At 35.9% G+C, this 24737-nt stretch overlaps 2 protein-coding genes across 3 annotated transcripts in view; both read right to left on the reverse strand.

Annotated features, from left to right (window-relative positions):
• LOC145666189 (DNA polymerase delta subunit 4-like) overlaps positions 1-343 on the reverse strand; it is a 15524-nt gene extending 15181 nt beyond the window's left edge. The window contains exon 1 of the mRNA XM_081733259.1: positions 238-343. Within this exon, the coding sequence (XP_081589385.1) occupies positions 238-343 (106 nt within the window). The remainder of the gene's footprint in view (positions 1-237) is intronic.
• Positions 1-16614, reverse strand: part of LOC145666864 (uncharacterized) — a 25660-nt gene extending 9046 nt beyond the window's left edge. The window contains exons 1-3 of one of the 2 annotated variants that reach the window (XM_081734446.1): positions 16403-16614; positions 9143-10778; positions 3984-4186 (exon numbers count right to left, since the gene is read on the reverse strand). In XM_081734446.1, the coding sequence (XP_081590572.1) occupies positions 4010-4186; positions 9143-10720 (1755 nt within the window). In that variant the 5' untranslated portion in view covers positions 10721-10778; positions 16403-16614 and the 3' untranslated portion in view covers positions 3984-4009. The other variant, XM_081734445.1, reaches the window with a different exon arrangement.
• Positions 16615-24737: the final 8123 nt, after the last annotated feature.

Raw genomic sequence — 24737 nt, forward strand, 5'->3', positions numbered from 1 at the left:
TACCCCAAAGGCCAGAATCACGAAATGTGAAACTCGAAATATTTATCTTTAAACAGACTACGAAAAAACACGTAAGTGAGAATTTCTCCTGTTACCTATAGAAAATAATTATATTTCATTCATGCATTATTTTATAATTTTTCTCGATATATATTATATAAAGTTAATAAATATTTAATTATCTATTCAGGTATATTTTTTCACCATCTCACATAATTTTTTTAATCTTTCACTCACCAGAAGTTGATGGTGACGCAGCTCCACGTCGAGCTCGTTTCTGCAATTGTTGTCTTGACTTTTTAAAAGCTTCTGTCACAAGCGATTGCCTATTTTTGCGTGCCATTATTCTCTAACTATGATAACGTTACCTCACATTCGCGTCTGTAGAAGCAGAAGTACATACTGAGCATGTTTCAACATGCAGCTGTTTCTTACTTTGAGAATGCGAAGTGTTGCTAACTACAATATCGAAATAATTACCAAAAATCACAATATTCAGTCAATGAGGGAAACGCCTACAGTCGTAATAGTGATTATATATATAATCTTCAGAATGATTGCTAACACAAAATACAATGATGCTTACTTGAACAATGTACAGTAATTTACAAAAGTTGGTGTATTACTATCAAAAGTTGGTGTACTACTATCACATACAGTTCTTAATATTCCTTATTTTGTATACATCTTTCCTTTTTCACTCTCATGTTTTTGATGTTAAATCTCTCTTTTTCGACTTTCATTCCGACTTCTTATGCATAAGTATGGGGAGTCTTATAAAACGGCTATGCCCGTCCGTCTGTCTGTCGACTTGTATCAAAGTAAAAACGGTAGGATATAACAAGGAGCTATTAGAATCGATTCAGTTCCCAACAAATAGGTTCCATATCCTTTCCTTCCATTGAAACCGGAAGTGGTACAAATAGACCATTTCCGGTTTCAATTCTAATTGCCACAGAGCAAAACGGTAGCAAATAGCAAAAAACTATTTCGTCGAATTGATTCAGTGTCCCAAGAATGGAAAGTCTTCACTCATATCTGACCACTCAAAAAGGAAGTGGTAGATCTCCATTACAACTTCCGGTTTTAATGTTGATCTCCACAGAGCAAAAACCGCAAAAGATAGCGAGAAATGGCTTTTTGGTATAGATTCTGCGTTCCAAGAATAAGTTTCGTCTTGACTTCCATCCTTCTATTCAAACCAGAATAGTGATCGTCATAGTGGTGTGTGTAATAAAAAACAAAATAAAAAAAGTAGTAGTAGTTTCTTTATACATGGATTCAGTACTGTATGCGTAAAGTTTATTTACGACTTTATTTTTCTCTTGCAACTTGAAGTGGTAAAATATAATTTCTGGTTTCAGTTTTGGGAACATTGGGAGAATGTCGGGAAAAGTCCCTCCAGAAATCCCTCCCATCAACTTTGGATCCCTCTGGAGTTGCCCCGGGTATAAGCACACAATCCAAATATATCTCGAAAAAATACTATAGGGGATAAGAAATGCTTTTACCCGGGGCCACCCCAGAGGGGTCCAAAATTGATGGTAGGGATTTCTGGAGGTAAATTTCCCGACATTCTTCCAATTTTCCCTGTTCAAGTACGTTATGGGCACCAGTACATAGCACCTCTCGAAAGTTTGTTTCATGCTGAAGAGAATCAATTATAAATCATGACTTTCCAATGAACAGTGTTGATGCAATAGCTATTTCACTGAGTGTCTACCATTTTCTTTATACTAACAGGGGTAATGGGTGCCAGGGACTTACTCCGTTGTCCATGACACCTAATTTTTTGTGCATAAACATATCTTTGTTATTATAATTACATGGACGCATGGGGGGTAGCCAATTTTTTGTTAAACAGCTTTGTTATATTTATCGAATGGACAAGGTTTGATTCGGATATCCGGATGACACGTTCATGTCGGTTCCTTGTAAGGTTCTCATTTGCAACTTCACCGTTCCTTTCCGCTTCACCCTAGGAATTAGATTTCACTCTAATCATCTTTTCCTCGTTGCAACACTCTCGAGCCGTGGAATAGTAAATACCTTTTGTGATTTCTTATTCGAATTTTATTTCTGTTCATTTATCTTGAACTGTTTTCCTTCTATGGGTACTTTACGTTTCATCTGATACAGATACCATGTCTTGGTGGTCATTTGGAAACGGTGACCCATATGAACAAACTTTTGCCACAGGGCTCTTTAGTTTTTAAAGATATATCGAACAAGGTATCACTTGCCCCATGTTTCAATTTTAAATTTCCAAGTTGGGCCCTCGGCCACCTTGAAGGGCACCGCGACAATGCCATTCGATGTGCCCAATGGCATTTTCTATTTGAGTTTTTGTTCGGTTCATTTCTGTTCAACCGTTTTCATATTAGTGATACTGAACTTTTTATCTGATAGAGGCACCATATCTTGGTGGCAACTTTGAAAATGGTGACCCATATGAAAAACTTTTGCCACAAGGCTTTTTAGTTTTTAAAGATCTATCGAACAAGGCATCATTTGCCCCATGTTTCCATTTAAAATTTTAAAGTTGGGCCCTAGGCTCCATGAAAGGCGGCCTTGGGGGGCACCGCGACATCATCATTCGATTTGCCTCATGACATTTCCTATCCGAGTATTTGTTTGATTTATTTATGTTCAACCGTTTTCGAAATATTTCCGTGGAAAGATTAAAATGGGTCACTCTATATATATATATATATCCTTCCCTCTCTCATGTTGCGGGTTAAATTTGGATTTAAACAGCATTGCAAGTATCACTGCTCATCTCAGCGACCCCGAAAACTATGAATTCGCACTAATATCGATCATTTTTATATATTTTCCCCCTTCTCCTCCCCTAAGTTACACATCAGTGAAATAAAATCCATTCCAGGTCCAAACCTCATTAATGTTGAACATTTGATCGAGATCTGTGGAGTGGTTCAAGGGTTATTAAAAGAAAATGAAATGAAATTTTGAGTTTTACGTCCCACGGTTATGCCGGTTAGGCTAAAGGAGACGGTGATAATGAGTAATGAATGAAATGGTGGAATGAAGAAAGTGGGAGGAAACGGGAGAACCCCGAGAAAACCCACGCACACGGTGTTTGTCCACCACAAAGTTCACTTGGCGGGAGCAGGGTTTGAACCCGAGACCCCTAGCACCAGAGGTGAACGCTCTACCACTGAGCCACCGCGGCCCCTCAAGGGTTATTAAGTCACAAACATAGTCACTTTCATTTTTATTTATATAAATGGCGAGAAGCTCTTTTCAATACGAATTTAGCTTCCGAAGAACAGATTCCATCTTTGACTTTATCCTTCTATTGCAACTAAAAGTTATTAGATGTGCTATTTCCGGTTTCAGGATTGGATTTACGCAGTTTACAATGTGAAATGAAACCACTTTTTTTTTTTTTTTTTTTCTACAGACACACATGGTAACTTCTAAAATTAACTGGTATTTATTTTTACAAATATATCAAGTTTAATGAATAGGTGAGTACCTCCCTCTGAACTACACTCTTGCCAATTCTGCATGTGGTACACGCTTCCATGCTGTTGCGAGATTGAGTTACGATTTGTAGAACAATTCTTGCCACTCAACCGATACTCCGACCAAGGCTTATTTTCTAAGTTTGTTGATTGTGAATCCATATGACCAACAAATTAACGACTTTATTTACAGTATAGACGCGTGAAAAAGTGGTAGATGTGAATTAAGGTCCCAATTATGAAAACAAAATACGTCAGACTAGATTCAAGGAGAAATAAAGATTTTAGAGAAATGCATGTAAAGAGAAAGGTTTTTCGTTGATACAGCAAAGAATGGCCAAATGACCAACAGTATGCTCTACTACATTCTCTAAGCTACTGTAGCTGAGCTACTGCTGCACTACACTTTGTGAGCCACTGTTGCTTAGCTACAAAATCTAGCGTTTGGAGAGTTTTACGAAACAAACAAAAGGGAGTATATGAACGCATAACTACCTTTAAAAATACGCAAAAATTATAATTTACGATGCAGAATCCAATTTCAAAAGAAAGTCTCTGAAATATTCAAGGTTCTCCCTCCACATCACTTTCCTCGATTCGTCTTCTTCAGATGCTAAAGCAGCGACCAGTTTATTTACGGCATAATCAAAAATATTTATGGGGTCCTTTTTGCCTTTCTGAAAATAGTTTATCCAGCGCTGAAAAAGAAAAGATCATATATATATTAACAGTAGTTACAATTTTCCCGTCAAACAAACACATATATAACTTATTTATGCCCGTAAACTATAATTAACTTCGCTTCATGACGAAAACCTGGAAATATTGTTATAAACACACATATAAAAAATATTGTCATATAGAATTACCAATTTTATGGAAGATGTCTGAGTGTTTACAGGATATCCGAAAAGTCTATATCATAAATAAATAAACTTTAGTATGTATTCTAACACTGTGAAACTTCTCAATAACGAACACCGATGGGACCTGATTATTTGTCCGTAAATGAGACGTGTCTGTTACAGAATTTGTAATACCTTTCAAATTTAGAATACTGGCAGCTAATGTAATTGTATTCATTATACAACAAATACGTTAGTTATAAATGTAAATATAGGCTAGTATCGAAATACTATCAAGGTGAAAATTACTGGAGAAGATCTCCCTGTAAAGAAACATATTTATCGCTGAGGAATATGTTTACATGTACATGTACTGCAAAAGATAATGATTATGTGTTAATTTTCTTCCCAGTACAACTCATACCTTTATAACAGTCCCCTAATTTGCTTACTAACTGTCTGCATTAACAGTACATATATATATGACAGTACATAAAGTCATATTCTTACTGATAATGAGGGTTTATATATATATATATATATATATATATATATATATATATATATATATATAAACCCTCATTATCGGTAAGAATATGACTTTATTATTAGCTGTGCAGGTAATTTAATGATTTAATACTATTGTAACGATTTAATTGCAATTGCTACATTGCTTCAATCTATTTCGAAATAAAACAAGGGCCACAGCCATATTTAGATTTGAGCAATAACAATAATAATATAGAATTGTCGTTTTTTTTTTTTTTTTTTTTTTTTTTTTTGTAAATTTTCACGGTTTCGTTGGTTCGTTGAGCAACACTATACTCGGATCAAAATTAGAAACGAACTAACAGCTCAAAACAACGTGGAAATTTGTCTAATTAGAGAAGCTCCGTTACGGGGTTATTCAACTCACAAAAAGAGGGGCTAACCATAAATGTTGCATGTGGAGGGTTTCTGTAGAAAGGGACAACATTACAATTTTGATGGCTTCTAACACATGATCAAAAATGCTTGTCAACTGAAGTGGAGGGAGCACAGTGGACCCTCAGCGGAATACCCACGCACGGCATCAGGACAACACATGTTCCTCCAAAATGTCAGTTTGTTTCTATTTTGATCTGAGTCTAGTGTTGTAATTTGAATTGCAGACTCGTACTCGTAAAGCCAATCGACAAATATTCCTTGCTATAACGGCGCGGCGTTAGATTTTAAAACAATTGAAAGAGTTTCAAACAGGACGCATTATTTATTTATTTTATTGGGCTAATCAAAGAGCACTCAGAATGTTTACCTGGCAGATTATTACAAAATTAATTACGTTCCAATACACATGAAACCTGGTTAATGCTACAAGATGTCAAAGTGAACAGACTCCCTTTTATATCTATATGCTAAATTAGTGGATAATATTGTATAAAGAGGCTATGGCAAAGTCAGCACAGATGAAAGAGTAATGAGTCCAGCAGTAGCACCCACGTATTCACCACCGGATAGAAGATCTCATAAAGAATTCGAACCTTTGCAACAGTCGAAAAGTTTCGGATTACATCACTCAACAGATGAACAGATGCTGCAGTAGATGAAGAAATACATCTTCCCGCAGTGATGTGAAGCAGGTTTTTGCAGCAAAGTTGTCGGTAAAGGCAAATCTTCTTTTCGGATATCATGTGACTATACACAAATTCTCAGACTAAATTATAAAATATATTTTATTTAAATCTGTAGAATGACTATTAAAACCTACATTGAAAAGACATTCTAACCACCCACCAAACCACTTGGCGTGACAGTCCTTTGTGGGCCCGAAGCCACTTTACTGCAATCTGTTAGCGACCGTCTTACAACTTAACACGTGGTCAGCGTGCTGCGTAGCCCTGTGTCTAACAGACATATCAGGAGCTTTCTAGATATAGTGGCCGTGACTCCTCAGTGTGCTTCACGACGCTGGGTGGATGCCGAAAATTGGAAAGCGCCGGCCGAAATCGAACCCAGGATCAAACAGACGCGAGCCCAACGTTTCAACCACTGGACTAATGTGGACCCTAAAAAGGCCTGCTACTTACCTTAAAGTGAAGCAACACGATAAGCTGTAATATATGTGATAAATATAATATACACTATTAACTTCTAAAGCTGTAACAACTGCTCAAAACAAATTTAACATATCAATTGAAATAACGTCTGAAAGAAAGTTTACGGAACAAAGAAAAAGAAATGAAATTTTAGTTTAATATTCCATGGTTATGTTCTTCAAGCTAAAAGCGGAGCTCGACTTCGGTACCAGAGGAAAAAGGTGACCAAAGTGAGGAGATGTTTGAGCGAAGCCCCTCAAAGTCAACGAGGCAAGATGCAAGAGAGAGTGACATTACATGCTATTCTGTGCGTGCAATTCTTCACAAAGAGTTCCATTTCAGACTATGGAAGCCTCCTTATATCCAAAAATTGTATCCAGATGATTGTGATAGGCGTGTTGAATTGTCAAATGATACTCACATGTCATGAAGATCATCCACTCTGTAATAATAATAATAATAATAATAATAATAATAATAATAAATGAAGTGATGAAGCTGTGTTTCATGTAGGAGGATTCGTTAATCGACATAACAATCATTGTTGGGCAGAAGGTGATCCCAAAGACCACTGAAAAAAATGCGGGCCAAGCCGATGATAGTGTGGTGTAGATGATCTTTTTCCGTATTATTGGATTCTTATCTGTTGAGAGACGATATGAGCACTGAATGATACCTGGAAGTGTTAGAAAATTTTGTATGGCCTACAATTTCTGAATAGGACGGGTCACATGAACTCTTCATTTATGCAAGATGGAGCTCCCTCTCATTACGCCTTGCCTGTAAGACAAGGGCTTGATGAACGCTTCGCAGGACGCTGGACAGGTCGCCAGGGTCAGCGATATATTTTTGGAGGATGGGGGGGGGGGGAGGCTAAGGAAGGAATGTATCGCAGCAAACCACAAACTCTTGGAAACTTGAGTATAAGAACCTTGAGGCCATAAGTGGCGTTTCTGCTGAGGTCTCGAGAAAGGTCGTAGCAAACGTACCTGTTCATTTAAGACAGTGTCTACAAAATATTGGAGCACACATAGAGTTTTAACTTTTGGAAAGATAATGGTATATAATAAACTACATGTGTGAAAAAAAATGAGATTATACCTACAATATTTAAGGAGGGAAAAAATATTAAAAATAGGGAGTTACTTTCCGCTCAGTATTTAATCGTTCTGCGCGTTATGGAATCACACGTGAACATACACAAAGTATTAAGACTATTCATCTGTTGAGGAATTTTACGGATAAACTCCAAAGACGGTGAGATCCCGATAAAATTCATATGGAATCTGCAAGAGAATATACTCTCTGAGACTGAAAAATAATAATCAAAATCGGTACATCTGTGTTGAAGTTATGAGTGAACATGCATATACGAAGTCGGTTAATTACGATATCAACATTATCATCCGTTGAGAAGTTTTATGGTCTAGCTTCGATGACTATCATAAGATCCTAATGAAATTATACGAAACCATCACGAGAACATGCTTCTCCAAACAATCAAAGTTGGTGCAGTTACGTCGAAATTATGCGTGATCATACATACAATTATTATGAACACTGTCAGCCACTGAAATGTTTCATGGTCTATTTCCGAAGATTACTGTTAGATCCTAATGAAATTTACCTGGAACCACCGGAAAAGAATACTCTTTCAAACAAAAGAGAAAAAAGGACAAAAGAATTATTAAAATCGGTGCACTTATGTCGAAGAGTTATGCTTGAACATTTGCACAACATATAGAGGTGTTTCAAAACAACACCGACAACGTTTGGGAGTAATTCCTGGCACCAAGATAAGACGAAAAGTATAGACCAACCTGGGCATAGATGCTTCCTTTCGGAGTTATAGGCTGCCGAAAACATGAGAAAATGAATTTCAAAAGTCCATAGCTCCAAACTATGGAACCTACCGTAGTCGGGTGAATACTTTATTTAGGAACTAGTATGTGCCCTATCCATGTTTCAGAATCCTGAACTCCCTCTATAAAAATTGCTGCGTGAGTACCTTAGGATTCTGAAACATATATTTCTGGATAGCGCACATATTAGTTCCCAAGAAAAGTCTTGATCCGACTACGGTAGGTCCCACAGTTTTGGAGCTATGGACCTTTAAAGTTTATTTTTTTCATATTTTCGGCAGCCTATAACTCCGAAAGGAAGCATTTGTGCACTCATGTTGGTCTATACTTTTTGTCTTATCTTGGTGTCAGGAATCATCTCCCAAAAGTTGTTGATGTTGTTTTGAAATACCCTGTATGTAAAAGAGTCTAATTGAAAACTTTTTTAAAAAGACGTATATATATATAAGCTTAGAAACACCGCCTTCTGCCTACATTAAGGGATTTAAAATGCTGTAGCTCAACTGTTTCAAGAGTAAAAAATAAAAACACAAATCATGATACAACACACCCTGATATATTTTAATGCATCTGTAACCTATTATTCTATAATGCTGTATTACACGTCTCTAAATGCAAAAATAACCTTATTATTTCAAAGTTATCTTCGTTATCGAGAATGACTACTTTATTTCCTTGACCTTAAAGTACTTTTCAATATTTTCGCTGATAAAAATCAAATTCCCTTATTTTATAGATCTGTGGGAACCCTGTTTTAGTTCCTACTATTTAAATTGGCATTTTAAAATTTACACCAGTAAACGTACACACACACACACACAGTTATATTATTTATTCTAATCTAAAATAAGACCTATAATAATAGAACTAACCTTTAAGAATGGTGCCTCCGGATCAAGGTCTACAGCTTGTCTCCATGCTACGACAGCTTCAGGAAGGCTATTGCGAACATTGTCGTAGAAAAATCCTTTGGTTAGTAAAATGTGTGACCTTGAGTGCACGTTGGGGTATTTGATGTACATTTCTTCTAGAAATTTTTCAAGTTCTTCATATTCACCAATTCTTCCTAGGACAGAGATATAGTTAAAATCAGCATGCTCATTGTTTGCTTTCTTGTAATACGCTAATGCCTTATTCAGATTTCTTTCACAAAATTCATAAAATAGTCCTTGGATGTGGTTAATCATACTGTTTTCTGGAGCCAAAGCTACAGCTCTCTGAAGATAACGTTTGGCTCTTACTTTATCTTTAAACGGAGCGCTCACGCTCCACAGAAGTTTCGCACAGCGTGCATTAGTAAAAGGAGAATCCCTGTCTTTCTCCGCTGCTTCAATACAAAGATCGCGAACTTTCTTGTTCAATTCTTTTACGGTATAATTAGGGAGGTCTTTAGGTTTAGAGCCATACACAAAACACTGTTTACTTAGTGACCAGTAACACTCTGCCAGGTGGGCTTTGTAAAAAGCCCTGTCGGACAGTTCAACAGCTTTTTCAAAAGCTTGTATTTCGTCTTTGTACGACCACTCGTAATAATCAATCTTTCGATTACGTTTCAGACACTTCCCCAACCAGTAATGTACCTCAGCACACCGAGGATTTAAAGCCATTGCGTCACGAGCGATCGTAACTGTATCTTTGATGAACGGTTCTCCATATTCCAAGTATACCGCTGCTTGGTGAAGAAGTACTATTGCTTTATCATCATCTTGAAGATCTTCAAACCTCCAAAGTCCCAGTAACAGATTTCTGGCAGCAAGTATACAGTTTTTTCTACACAAAACGTGTATGTAACTTACATTTAATATATATGACAATGCTTTGGAGTATTTTCCAAGATAGGCACATTCTTTGCAAATTTCCCTTGCTTTGTTCAAACTATCTAAAGCAGTGTCGTAGTTTTTTGCTAATGTATGTTCATATGCCAAAACAATATTTACAACGAATTTGCGGAAAGCATCATCTTCAAGTCCAAATCCTCGTTCTTCTTGAATCAGCATTTCAATGAAATTCTTGTGTGCATACACATTCATCTTTGGTTTTGGGTCCCATGTAAATATACTCCTTGCACTGGTAATTTTCTTAAATTCTGGATATTTCTCTACAAATTTTTCAGAAAACCACTCTGAGTTCGCATCATCTTCAGTTAGTAAATTTGACGACCCATTCGAGAATTTCGATTCATGTCCTGAAATTTTCGACAAAGCCTCCGTATTTGAACACTTGAAACTGGGTTTAGACAAAGAAACTGGATTGCCATTATTCAAAGAGTGTTCCAAGTCATTATAGGCCCTTAAATCAGCCTCATTAACATGATCGTTCGGAAGGCTTGATTTTCTTTCAGATATAGTAACTTGATTCTGAGTTTCCTGACATGCATTTCCAACAATAAGACGCCTCAGTAATTCCAAAACTTCTTTCTTGAGCTCAGGATTTAAATTCGTGAAGGACATTCTTGATACGACTCTTTCTTCACCCACGCTGACTAAATGCTGATTGGAAGATAGTAATCTGCAAAACAAACAAAATATTGTATGTTTTGTTCATATCCTTATATACTTGCTAATACAAAGTAAGGAACTTATTGTTTATTGCAAAACAGAGAATTTTATTGACTTGTTTTTTTTTTTAATATTCCTACGCAGATCAATATTGTTTCGCGTCTGGTATTCCAGATATTTTCATCGACTACCCATCCTTGGAAATAGGCTTAAATCATACTACGCAATAACCTTGTCTCTGCAATTGAGAGTTTATAATTCATCGCTTCATATTGATACATTATTTTATATATATATAATTTATAAAATTCTGCTGGTATTGGTATAACAAGAATTTGATGAGTTTATTGCATAATATATTTTAATTCTGAGGATGGATACTCGAGGAAAGTATTGGAAATTCGAGACTTGTAAAACATTAGAGGCCCCATGACGGCGAAATTAAAATACCGCTAATTTTACAGTAATTACATGATATCCTTCAAATAGATAAAAGATAATCGAAAAGTGGAACAAGAGCTCGCTAGACAATATTATCTTACATGAGATACTGTTATCACGACTCACTTATCTGCTTTCGATTTTCAACCATTTAGAAAATCGGCATTTATTTTTGCGTTTATAAATGGCTGCAAACGGAAAGCTATTAGGTGACTAATTTTATCTATTTGAGGATATCATATAATTATTGTAAAATTGGCGGCATTTTAATTTCGCAGTGATTAGGCCTCTTAAGCGTCTGTGTTTATTTTAATTGAACATTTCCTTCCTCCAGGACGTCGTCAAAACCATTTTTCTTCGTTTGCTTCAAAGAAAAATTATCGTAAAGTATTCAGTGACTTAATTTCGATTTTCGATTGTCCTTAATAATTGTCCCTAAGAGCTAATTCGAGATTTCTTCTAAGTGCTAATTCTACATTTTTGTTTGCAACGGGTGTGAATTTGCAAATTAAAGTGCTTTCAAAACTAGAAACAAATTGACAGCTCACAAAAAAAACACGTGCAGATTTGTTTTGAAGAAGGAACACTACGTCAAATAGTTATTGCGGTCACTCAGCGAGGGTCGAATCATAAATGTCATTCTAGCAAACAGTAGGTGGAGGGTTTCCTTGGCAACAGACCTTAACATTCCAATGTTGCCGCTAGTAAACACGTCTTTTCAGAAGGAAAGAAGCTATTATAGCCTTTCGTTTCTTTGTGCGTGGAAGTGATTTCACACAGCCCTCCCCCCCTTTCCAACAAGAACAAATTGGGACGACCAACATATCCTTTCATCCATTCCAAACAAACCAATATTTAGATATTTTCCTTTTCGTTAAGACTCACAAAACAGTTCTAGCTGATGACTTATACCGGGATGCGCACGAAGTGGCAACAGCGTACCACGTGCTTCTCCAAACGTCAATTTGTTTCTAGTTTTGAAAGCACTTTAATTTTCAACTGACAATTCAGCTCCAAGTGAGGGCAATCGCAGCTGATCTAGTGGCTAGCGCGCGCGCTTTTGGTTCTTATGGTGCCTGGACAGGATTGTTGGAATCTTCTCCATCCCAAAATATAAGAAACACACAATAAAATCCAAATAACTCACTTCCAAAAATATACTTCAAAACTTGGATAAAAATAATAACCTTAATGTCAAAATACGCTTCAATCGTGGTTCTCAATGCACGCCTAGCTTTAGAACTGGTTTAAAATATGTTATTTATCAAGAGACGATCGCCAGAGAACACATTAAAAAAAGTTTGAGAATCATGCGTAACGAATTTAGTTTACACTCGAAATAATAAAATGTCTTTCTTATGTCTCAATTAATTATAAATCGAAAACGCTTCACTTAACGAGAAGAAATTACTAAAGTCAAGCTATACCTCTATCTTCTCCATACTAGCGGCAATTAGATGAGAAACTCTCGAATTCTTCTTGCATATTTGGAGAAGTATGTTACGTATTGTACGATTGTCGTATATAACAAACATCCTTTATTCGTAAAATGTAAAAAATAAAAAAAAAAGGCAACAGGAAATTATTTTTAAACAAATCCAAAATTTTTCTTTTTAAAAAAGCCGATTTTTTAAATTAAAAACAACATGCATTTAACAAAGCATCTTTGGCTCTTGAACTTGAGGTACTATCATAGTATTTGCATGTTTTATTGGGAAAATAAAGGAATCATCAGTCTCGACAGCTGGCTCAGCGATTTGAATCCTGAGTGTAATAGGGGATTTTATTACTATTCTACATTATTTAGAATTACTCACCTCTTGGTTACTCTACAAAATTCTCAAGTTCCTTCTTTCTAGGAATCGGTATAAGCAAATGTCAATGGTGAAAAGTGTGTCGCACGAAAACTGAATAGGGCTTCACGAATTCTCTTTGTGCGACATTTTTCCGTTGTTACTTTTATGTTTGGTTCAATGTCTCACGATCGTGCACCGATGCTAAAGGTGCGGTGATGATAAGACGGATGATGGCATGCTGAAAGTGGGAAAACCCCGAGAAAACCCATGTACATGGTGTCTGTCCACCACAAGGCCAATTTGACGATAGCTAGGATCGAACCAGGAACCCCACGCGCCAGAGATGAGTGTTTTACCACGCGGCCCCACAGGCAAATTCCTTAGTTTCACGTGTACAGCAGAACATGAATGCCTAAATAGTATTTTAGGTATAGTAGCAATATAGCTTCAAATGTAGTAAAAATTTTAATGAAGCCTAACCTTACCAATAAAAGCCACTGGGCTAGGTGTTCCACAACCTCATCCCTGGATCGATTCCCGGTGGGGCAACCTTCAAATTTTAATATAATAAAGTGGTTAGGATTTATCTTTCAATACAAATTGTAATTTTACGGTTACAACCAATGAGTGCATATGAACGAGGATTGTATAGAATACTGAATTCCAGTGGCGGAGAAATTTTTCACGTTGTGGGAAACCAGTATTTTATGTATATAAGCGTAATGTTACAAGTGTGAAACCATTACTCGGTCTATACCAGTGTTAAAATGAATAAGTGCGCATCAAAGACAACTCTGTAACACACTATTTTCCACTAGTAGAGTATTTTCACACGCTGTATAAAAAACATATTTCATGTTTACACGTATAGAGTATCAAGTATGAAACCACTACAAGTGCTCTAATCTAGGTTTGTAATTTTATAAAATGTGATATCAATTTGAGATGATCTTGAGCGTAACGTCCCTTTCAGCAGCGAGGCTATATGAGGCGGAACCTACTGATTAACGCGGAATCCAAACCATATGAGCCCCTGCCGGGAAATTATGTGATATCAAGTGTTTCTTGCACTATCCTCGTTTATGCGCATACTCTCCGTCGCTAACGCGCCTCCTCCCTGCGGACATCTTCCGACAGTTCCTCTGCCCTGACACATTTAAATAACGTTCTCACTTTTAGTGGCACCTAGCGCAATGTGCTTCGTGCTTATTACACAACCGGCTTTTATAACGCATGTTTGATCGCGTATTTATACAAGGGGAAGTCCTCGTAAAATGCATTTAGATTTCTGGACTTTCGGCATCTACGGCCATTTCGCCCGTTACGGATGAGAGATGACGTCCCTTGGTGAGCACACTATCCGGGGAAAGGAAACGAAGGAAGCGACCTAGAACCTATAAGTTAGGGACCACCCCGGCAATTGCCAGTTGTGAATGAAGAAAACCCAGGGAAAATCTTACTCAGGATCGCTGGCTTGATTTTTTTTTTTTTTTTTTTTTTTTACTTTTTCGACCGATCGCCCCCACGCGCGACCGCTCGCACCGAAGACGTCATCGTAAAATGAATCTGCACTCATGAATCCAACTCCTACCTTATGAAACAACTTCCCAAACATTGCGAACCGCGAGAGAATATCTTGATGAAATACTTGGATAGAATAAGATAGCACGTAGTCATTTCCATAGCATTACAGTTTTCACGCATATTATCAATCCGTACGAAATTATTTGGGCATGCGCCTGGGTAATAAGGTTCAGAATTTCTTGCGAGATTATTTAAAGCAAGAAAAGTGAGAGAAAAATACTTTTTAAATTTGGCGGACTATTCTGAATCTACACCTAGATTTTGTAGATTCCTCTTTTGAAATCATAATTCATATTTCTTCCATAAATTTTACAACACTATGCTCCTTACCCCCAAAAGCTGGAATAACATAGGAAAAAAAAAAAAAAAAGCCAGAAAAAATATTATGGACAAGTCATTTTGTAGCCACTATTACTGTACATCCATATAGTAAATGTATGCGAGAGTGACCGAGTTATATTTAGATACGGGTCCAAAAATAAATGCAGGGTGATTCTTATGTAATTTAAAAGGTCAATGGAATTAAAGGCATTACTGCTATATAGCCGGACCAACTTGAAAATTGAAAAGAAGTACCAAAATGTACTGCATTCGGTTATATTTGGTTGGATTACATTACGTTACGTTAGATTACATTATTAGACATGTAGTTCTACTATACGGATCCATAATATAACTAGTAGTAGTAGTAGTAGGAACGAGTTAAAAGCCCCGCAGGGATTCGTTGGGTTCTGTTCTCGACATGAAATGGGCAAATTAAAGACTTGCCCAAATTTTTCTGTGCATTTTAGTCTACGGATCCGTATAATAAAACAAGTGTACCTCTCCGCGAAGTAGTCCATCCGCCTCCACATACAGTGCCGCTTACATCATCAAACAACAATCAGCAAATACAACCACTTTCTTCCTCACAAACTTAAATAAATTCTCCAATTGACCCGGTAAATTTCCTAAAACTGGTACGACGATACAGCAGTTAACCCGAATAAAAATGCAATGTATGGAAGTGAAATATGTGAAAGACTGTAGGGATTATTAGTAGCTACCGGAAATGTACGTAAGGGTGTATGAATACAATAATGCAAGTACTAATTAAACCTTACATAACCTAACCCGAAGACAACCTGAAATTAGCGTAGTTTTAACATAAATGGCTAGCCCCGAAAACTAAACATATGCTAAGCGGGAATAACTACATGAAACACTGATCTGAAAGAAAATCATATTTGGGTAAACTTTACAAGACACGCTCCAGCCGCGCATCGATAAGTAGGGCCTTTAAAAAGTAGAGTAGAGTAGAGTAAGATATAAATAAGCAGGGTACGAGTTAGGAACGGGTTAGCTTAAGGTTAAGTAAGTTTTGATCCATTTTCATATTATTATTATTAGTGTGTAATTTCTCGTTTCTGAGTGAATATACCTGCTGGAGCCGGCGTTGTAAAGCTAATCCTCATTTTTATTTGAGGAGTTTATCTCTAGCATTTTGTGGTGCAATTGCAGAAAGTACGGAAAATTACCATGGAAATCAATATTATGCCAAATAATAAAAAGCACACAAGTCACAGCACCTAACTTAATGATTTAAATTATGATGTTTTTAATAATTACCATGTATTATACACCAACAGGTGTTTAAATATTAAAACCGGCATCTAGCCTCCGTGAATTCCTGGACATTAAAGTTTTCATTTTTGTATACAATGAAACATAGGAAAAACATGTTGCCATAACATGTATTTGTGATCTTAAATTTTAGACTGAGTTATATATGCTCACAACTAAGTGGACACGTTGTTTAGGGCTGGATACTCACATAATATTATTGAATACGAAGTGACATCAAATCAGTTACTTTTTCTAGTCGTTTGCAACAATGTTCTCTTGTATCCTCCACACTTCCTGTGTTAGTTTTTACTAGCATTCCGATTAACCCTGGAACATTCTAGAAGATTCAAGTCAAAGATTCAAAGACAGCATTAAAATATTGTGATCTATACTCTCATTCCGTATCTACTAAAATTTCAATGACTGCCGGGCACTATTCGTTAAGGTTTGCGTAAACGGAACGCAAAATTGGCAATTTTTTTGGTGATAATCTGCATAACACAGTGGCATAGGGAAGGGGGAGCAGAAGGGCCGGGCCCCCCAAAGAGGTCCGACAATGTACTTTGGTACTTTGATGTTTGTAATTGTTTTATATATCTTTGTTTATATATTTTTTGTTTGTAATTTTTCTATATGTACCTGTAACAGCACTTGCCACCCCCAAACACACATCCTGGCTAGGCTACTGGCATAACAGTTTGATTTTCACGTGTTATTAAGTTTAGCGTACCTTTCAACAGCGAGCCTATATAGGATATGAACCTACAGCTTAACGTGCAATCCAAACCACATGAGCTCCAGCCTTGAATCAAACCCGGATTTCCCACTTCAAAGGCGCGCACACTATAGTCCGCGTCGCCCAAATTAGCATGTGGCATTAGCCAATAAGCTCGCAGTGCGCTGTTACTAAACCTTAAGGGAGGAATCTTATCTTATATATAAAAGAGAACGCACAAATCCTTTGTTCCCTCATCACGCTAATACGGCTGAACCAATTTCTTTCATTTTTGGGGGTTATTAGGATTTGGACCCTAGATGGTTTTTATCATATCACTTTAATTTTTAATTACCAGTGTCTTGAGATAATTGACCATTCAAGTGTCCATAACGTACAAATCCTTTGTTAGTTCATCATAGGTAAAAATAAACGTATTTATATGCAACCCGCATGACCGTGTCACTCGGCGGGTTAACATAAATGACAGGCGATATAATGTTAACATTTACTGGAATCTACTATGGTTTTTATCATATCACTTGAAAGCGAAAAAGTAAAAATTATCTAAGTAACAAAGTTTATTGCGTTCCGGGGTGACCGCAGCGAAGCGGGGCGGGTTAACATAAATGACAGGCGATATAATGTTAACATTTACTGCAATCTTCTATGGTTTTTATCATATCACTTGAAAGCGAAAAAGTAAAAATTATCTAAGTAACAAAGTTTATTGCGTTCCGGGGTGACCGCAGCGAAGCGGGGTGAACGCTGCTAGTCATTCCTAAATGATTTTATACATACTTGTTGACAGTTATGAATGATTAGATTACTCCTTGAAGGTTTAGTAACAGCGCACTGTGACCTTATTGGCTGATGACACGCCAATTCGGGTGACGCGAACTTATAACTCCTTAGCCACGGAGCTATAATAATAATAATAATAATAATAATAATAATAATAATAATAATAATAATAATAATAATAATAATAATAATAATAATAATAATAATATATTTCAAACAACTCGAATAAATCGTGCGGCAATCTTAGAAAACGAGTTTCGTATTGACAGCTTATTTGATTGTCGTTTGATTTACAGTGGCAAAATTAAATGGTTAGTCATCTACACATGCGTAGATGTTGTTTCATCAACCGAAGTGCAGTTTGTATATAAAGAATGCCACCTTCTACATCTGTTGGCTTGTGTCTTAAATAAGTCGTCATCTGATCGCAGGGAAAAGGAGCTTGTGATCAACACTCCAGATAACTAGACCAAATTACCAACTAGAACCTTATTTCAAACAAATGACAGTCGCTTCTCAACTCCATGTGGAGCTTTTAGTTGCCACAGTTCCAAATGGTGACCTTTAAACACTTGTTGCAATAGACAGTGTCAGTATATAAACAAATACATACAAAGAACAAAAAGTTACAATTTACGCCTTTCGTCAAAGTCGTCGATACTATAAGTAGAATTATTTATAAGAAAAGATTTACAATGTTTTTTGACATCGTAACACACATCATTCGTATATTCACTGCCAATGTATTGTATAGTTTCATACAGGGTGCGAATTACCGGGGGGGGGTGAGGGGGATTTTCCCCCTCAATCACATTTTGTTCCCCCCAAAGAAGTCAGCTGAAGTATCCCCACCGGGGATGCTCGCTTTCCCCCTCAAACTATGCTTAATGTAACTCCAAATTTCACTGATTTTTGTTATTTCTTGTAATTTTAATCTTCTAGCTGTATTTCGAAATTATCGATGTAAACTGTTCAGTTTTGGTCATTTCTACTTACCACCTAATTACCCACTATTTTCAACGTTGTTTAGTAGAACTATATTATTATGACTACGGTTGTTACTTGCAACTGTACCTTCGTACCCTTCAGTTCGTCATCGTTTGTGAATTTGAATGTACTAATTGCGTATAACAAAGCCACATATAGATTTATAAATGTTCTTAGCGGTTGGCCAAGAAGAAGTAAACAAATAGCTTCTTCTACCATACTTGGCGAAGTTCGGATATGTCTTATTCATCCTCTATATTTGTATCGATTATCATCTTATTTTAATTTTTGTTATAACATGTTATTTCATTTTCCAGTGTACTCTTTGTTAGCACATGGTCTTCATTCCCTAGTAGGTTGTCTGTATGCAACTCAAAAGTTGCATTTAATTTGTGATAATTAGCATAGTAATCATTGCTTTTACAGTTTACGGAAATGAAATTTTGAAACTGTACTCAAAATCTGAGATATAGGTATTCTCTCGTAAGTATATGTTAACGTACACGCTGGGGGATACGCTCCTAGTGAGCAGACATGTTAATGAAGGTGATTTTTAGGTGAATAAGCGAATAATTCAAGATTTGTTTCAGCATTTGTTAATACGGCTGGTTCTCCGTGTCATTGTCCGTGTCTGTATAAGCATTTCAACTGGAGCGGGTTTTTTTAAAGTTAACCCTTCATTTTTCCATCTTTTCGCTGTACAGTTTGCTGTCCACGCAATTAATGTTGTCTGAAAAACTTCAGTGTAATGTTTTACTTTATTTGAATAACGTAGCCCATAGTGAATCAACTCATCTTCAACCTAAAAGTAAAGTAATTTTTAAGTGTTGACTTTCCGTGCCCATCGTGGAATATATATTTGGAGAAAAAAAGTCGTGATGAGCACAGCTTTAGCGGGAAGTAAAAGCACAAGCTCGAAATTTGAATTGAGAGATTTTAAATATTTGGCCTTCGATTTGACCTTGATGTGAGAAATCGGGACCAGCAACAATCCATTTCTTATTTGATAGGCTAATATCTAGATTTTCTTTTTAAAAAAAATGTCCGGTGTAACTGATAATTTTAGTGGTTTAACTGATAATTTTAGTGGTTTTCACAAGACTGAAGTAGGTTTCTTTTCGCATGTATTAATGCAAAGTGGAAGCTTTCAATATGAGTGGAAAAATTAACATATGCTTGTGATCATGGCTATCGCTCGAGCCAAATTATTAACTAAATAAACCTTAGAGAGCTACGGGGACAAGAGTGAGTACAACATTAAAACACGTTCAGAAAGATTTAGTGGGGTGTGTGTATGTCAGACAATATATATGTGCATAGTTATTGTCGGTAGATTTATTAAATTAATAAATCTCTCATTTATTACAGGTCACACACACACACACATATTATATATATATATATATATATATATATATATATATATATATATATATATATATATATATATATATATATATATATATATATATATATATGGGGGGTAAGGCATTTATTGTCTCATTTTGAAATTTGAACCTTCAGACTATGTTCTTTGGCCTAATTTTATCCCCCCCAATACAGATTATCTAATTCGCACACTGGTTTCATACCTGTATACTTATAACTTCTTTGTATTATGCTTAGCCTAATATGAGGAGTATTTAAGTCATCTTTATGTCTAGTATTATATGAATGGATATTGTTACGGTAACCCAAACTGTCCTAATTTTCTTTAACATACATAAGACAACTATAAATATATATATATATATATATATATATATATATATATATATATATATATATATATAGAGAGAGAGAGAGAGAGAGAGAGAGAGAATTGTCATGATTTGTAAATCCTTAATATTGTCCACACGAGACACTATCAGTTAAACCTTTTATTGCTCTTATGGCTTTCTTCTGCTATTTAAAGATAGTCTGGGCACCAGGTGAGTTACCCCACAATATTATGCCATACTGTAGATGAGAATAAAAAGAGCCATAGTACGCTGCAAGAAACATTGTTTCTGTGACTGTTGGTTTCAGTTTACGTAGTAAAAATAGCACTCTATATAATTTCCTGCATAAATTTTAAGTATGTTCACCCCAGTTTATTTTCGGATCTAGATGAATTCCCAATAATTTTACGGAATGGTGCATATCTACCTCAGTCATAATAATAATAATAATAATAATAATAATAATAATAATAATAATAATAATAATAATAAAGAATTTTATTGTCATTAAGCTATACATAGCAATAGACAACGTCAAAATGAGATATAATATTGATACATAAGCACGGGTGCCCACAAAGGAAGGCTATGACGCAAACTGCGTCATTGAAATATTTGGGGGGTAAAATCTATATAAATATGTTTGAGGGGGTGTAAAAATTAATCGAAAAGATTTTTTCATGGAAGAATACCTACGGATAGACAATTGGGGGATGCGTCATGGACATAAGGGGGGTGGACACCACTGACATAAGTATAAATGAATAATAATATATAAGCAAATTAATGACGAAATGACATTACAAAATAAATTACAATAACAATACGCATTTTAAATACTAGTTCAGCACGAGATTAGAAAATACGTTACATTTCTATTGAACAATTAAAATACTCCTGTAAAGAATAAAAGGGCGTTGCAACTAACTAGTTATATAACTTACTTTTAAATCTATCTATATGTCCACTTGTTAGTGTTGCAGGCAACTTATTATACAGTTTTATTCCAAGTGTCTCATAACTATTTAACGACTTGGACAGTCGGTGATATGGAACATTTATGAGTTTATTGCTTCTAGTATTGTACGAATAGATGTCTTGCCTGAGTTGTAAATTTTGGAGATTACTTTTTATGTAGAGGAGTATTGAGTAAATGTATGGTAAGAGTGGGTGTTTAGGGCCACCGTTCGAATAGAGCCACTCTAAGAAAATTCAATTTGGCAACGCTAGACAGCTATGCAGAATGTAAAACCTCTCATGGAGGGAGAACTTAGTACGTGAGGAGTGTTAGTGGAACAGGTGGATGCGTATTGGTTATACAGTTTTCATTATGTGAAGAATTGAATTTACCTCCTTGAAGGTAAGTTGTGTTGGAATTTGACTACAAGTTAAAATTCAGTGTTAAATATAGCATGTATTTTTCCTAACAATGAAACATATCTTTATGTAAGAGCGATAGTTATGGGGCAACAAATAGTCACTTGTTCAAGGTCAATCAGTGCATGGAAGTAGCGTTGCCATTAAATAATATGAAAATATGTGTAAATTGGGTGAATAGGGCCTAGTTATTTGGGGCGGATAGAACCACCATACTTGTAACATATATTTTTTTTCTTTAAATGCCTGTAGTAATGTAGTTTTGAAGATGTCTTCACATATTAAGAGGCCTTTAAGAAAAATATTAATTATTTGTTACTGTTTAATTTCAGATGACCAGATACAAAAGAAAAACTGAAGTAAAATCGACTGAAGAAGTTCAGGCGACACTCCAGGAAGTTAGAGACGGCATGAGTCAAAGACAAGCAGCGAGGATATATATATGGAGTTCCCAGAGCGACTTCCAGAAAAGAATAAAAGGTAAAGCAAGTTTCAAACCAGTTGAAAAGAAAGGAGGACAAACATATTTTACAAATGATCAAGAGCCAGGAGTTGGAACAGTGATTAGTAAAAAAATGTCAGAATGTGGTTTTCAGAACCAATCATCAACCATGCTGTGCCCTGGTAAAAGTGGATTTCAGTTTATTCAAACAGAAAATCAGTGGCAAACGCCGCTTGCGGTCAATCCACTGATGATGTTTGTATCATCCAGCTGAAACGTTGAAGTCATTCTGGACTTTATGTACTGTCGCATCTGGCCATTTACAGGATGGCTACGAAGTTTCATTTTCAAAATTCCAGTATATTTCCAGTATATTCAGTAAAACTACAGCAAAATTCCTGTACCTAATACAATGACTTTTTGAAGTTCTTTAGGAATAATCACACTCTTGATGATTTCAGGTTTGTAATTGTTTTCCCATCAAAAGAATATTTTAGTTTTAATAAATTTAGTTAACCTTGATTTTTTTTAAAAAAATACAATGATTTTTTAACATTTTTAATGGACATCCTAACTCCTCTCACAGCCCTCTACTCCAACCATTGCTTTAAATATCTAATTACAAAATGTATACAACTCTTGCTTTGGAAAAATTTACAATCTCAATGGATACAAAATTGTTTCTAAGACTATTAAAACAATTACAAAAAAGTATTGACAAATTACCAGTTTCATGATTTTTCCAATATGTGGATCAAAATTCCAGTATATTTCCAGTATCATAATTAAATTCCAGTATTTCCAGTATCAGTAGACATCCTGTTCTATTAGTGTGGTTCGTGCCCAGCTGATTCTGGAAATGAAGACGAATGGGATGGAAAAAAAAAACGGAAAGTCTGGATCAGCTGAATCCTCACCGTTGTAGAGAGGTTTGCATATATCGTGCGTTTACACTCTTGTGTAAGCTGATTTATAACAATGAAAGCATTTATAGCAATTTGTGTTGTGTGTACAAATATGTTATGGCTCTTCTAACCACCTAAGTAACATGTGAACTCTTATTTTCTAATGTGAAAATCATTAAATCAAAACTGATTTGACTTTTGAGGCAAAATTACTGTAAAATGTAATGCTGCATATGTTCAGATTTTCTTGTACATTACAATGCTATTGGAAGCGAAATAGCAGAAAGGTCAAGAGATCTTAAACGATTACTTAAAGGTCTGTCAAATTTAATATAGTCATAAATTGCACCTAAGATTTTTTCCCTCGTGTTTGTACTGGAATCGGTAGACTACTGCTAATTTATCTATCTTACATTCATATTTTGGTTGGATGTAATATGCTAGTAGTTTTTTGTGTATGCTTAAAACGCTGTGAATAAATTAAAAATACATTTTAAAAGCAAAAAATGTTTACATAAATTTGTCCATGATGCGCTCCTCTAAGTTTATATCTCCGCCTAGCTCTGACAGCCCCAGTCCTAGGGATGCGCACGAGACAAGATTTGTGGCTGTCTCCTTTCGAAAATGTACTGTAAAAGTGATGTCTCGACTCGAAAAATGTATATTTCTCTATTGGAAGAGCCGTGTCTCGACTCGAATTTTGTCAGGAAAATCCTGTCTCGAGCGCATCCCTACCCAGTCCGACACTGCATAGAGCAATATGACACATTTTAGCAAGGCCATAACTAGCAACAGACAATGCAGATTGGTTTGAAACTTCTGCAGTGAATAAAGTAAGTAAAAGTATGACATAGTGTTTTTCCTATATGGTCATCATGGGGGATGAAGGAGGCAAATGTCCCGTAAACTTCGAACATATAGGCCATATAACACTTTTTTTTTTTTTGTAATGCCATAACTAGCAACGCACAATGCAAATTTGTTTGAAACTCCTGCATGAGTTTTTTTTTTTTTTTTTACCTCTTCACCCCCCGCGTTGACCGATATAAACAAAAATCACATATTATACTTTTACTTACTTTATTCACTGCACAAGTTTCAAGGAAATCTGCATTTTCTGTTTCTAGTTATGGTCTTGCTAAAAGGTGTCATATTGCTTATGTTCGCAGTTTAGAAGGGTGTTTGCCCCTTCACCTGCACGTTGGCACGTTTGACGTATTTTTAATTTTTTTTATTCACTGAAGGAGCTTCAAGAAAAACCACATTGTGCGTTGCTAGTTATTACCTTACTAAAAGATGTTGTATTGCCCTATGTGCGCAGTTTAGGGGGTATTTGCCCCCTTCATCCCTCACGTTGGTCAATATAAAAAAAAAACACGTATTTCTTACTTTTGATTCCTTTATTCACTTCAGGAGTTTCAAGCAAATCTGCATTGTGCGTTGCTAGCCATGGCCTTGCTAAAAAGGTGTCATATTACCTTATGTTCACAATTTAAAGGGGTGTTTGATCCCTTCATCCCCCACGTTGACCGATATTAAAAAAATGCATATATCTTACTTTTATTTCTTTATTCAGTGTAGATATTTCAAGC

The sequence above is a fragment of the Thermobia domestica genome, chromosome 12 (assembly GCF_964235325.1).
Source record: "Thermobia domestica chromosome 12, izTheDome1.hap1.1, whole genome shotgun sequence".
Lineage (NCBI taxonomy): Eukaryota > Metazoa > Arthropoda > Insecta > Zygentoma > Lepismatidae > Thermobia > Thermobia domestica.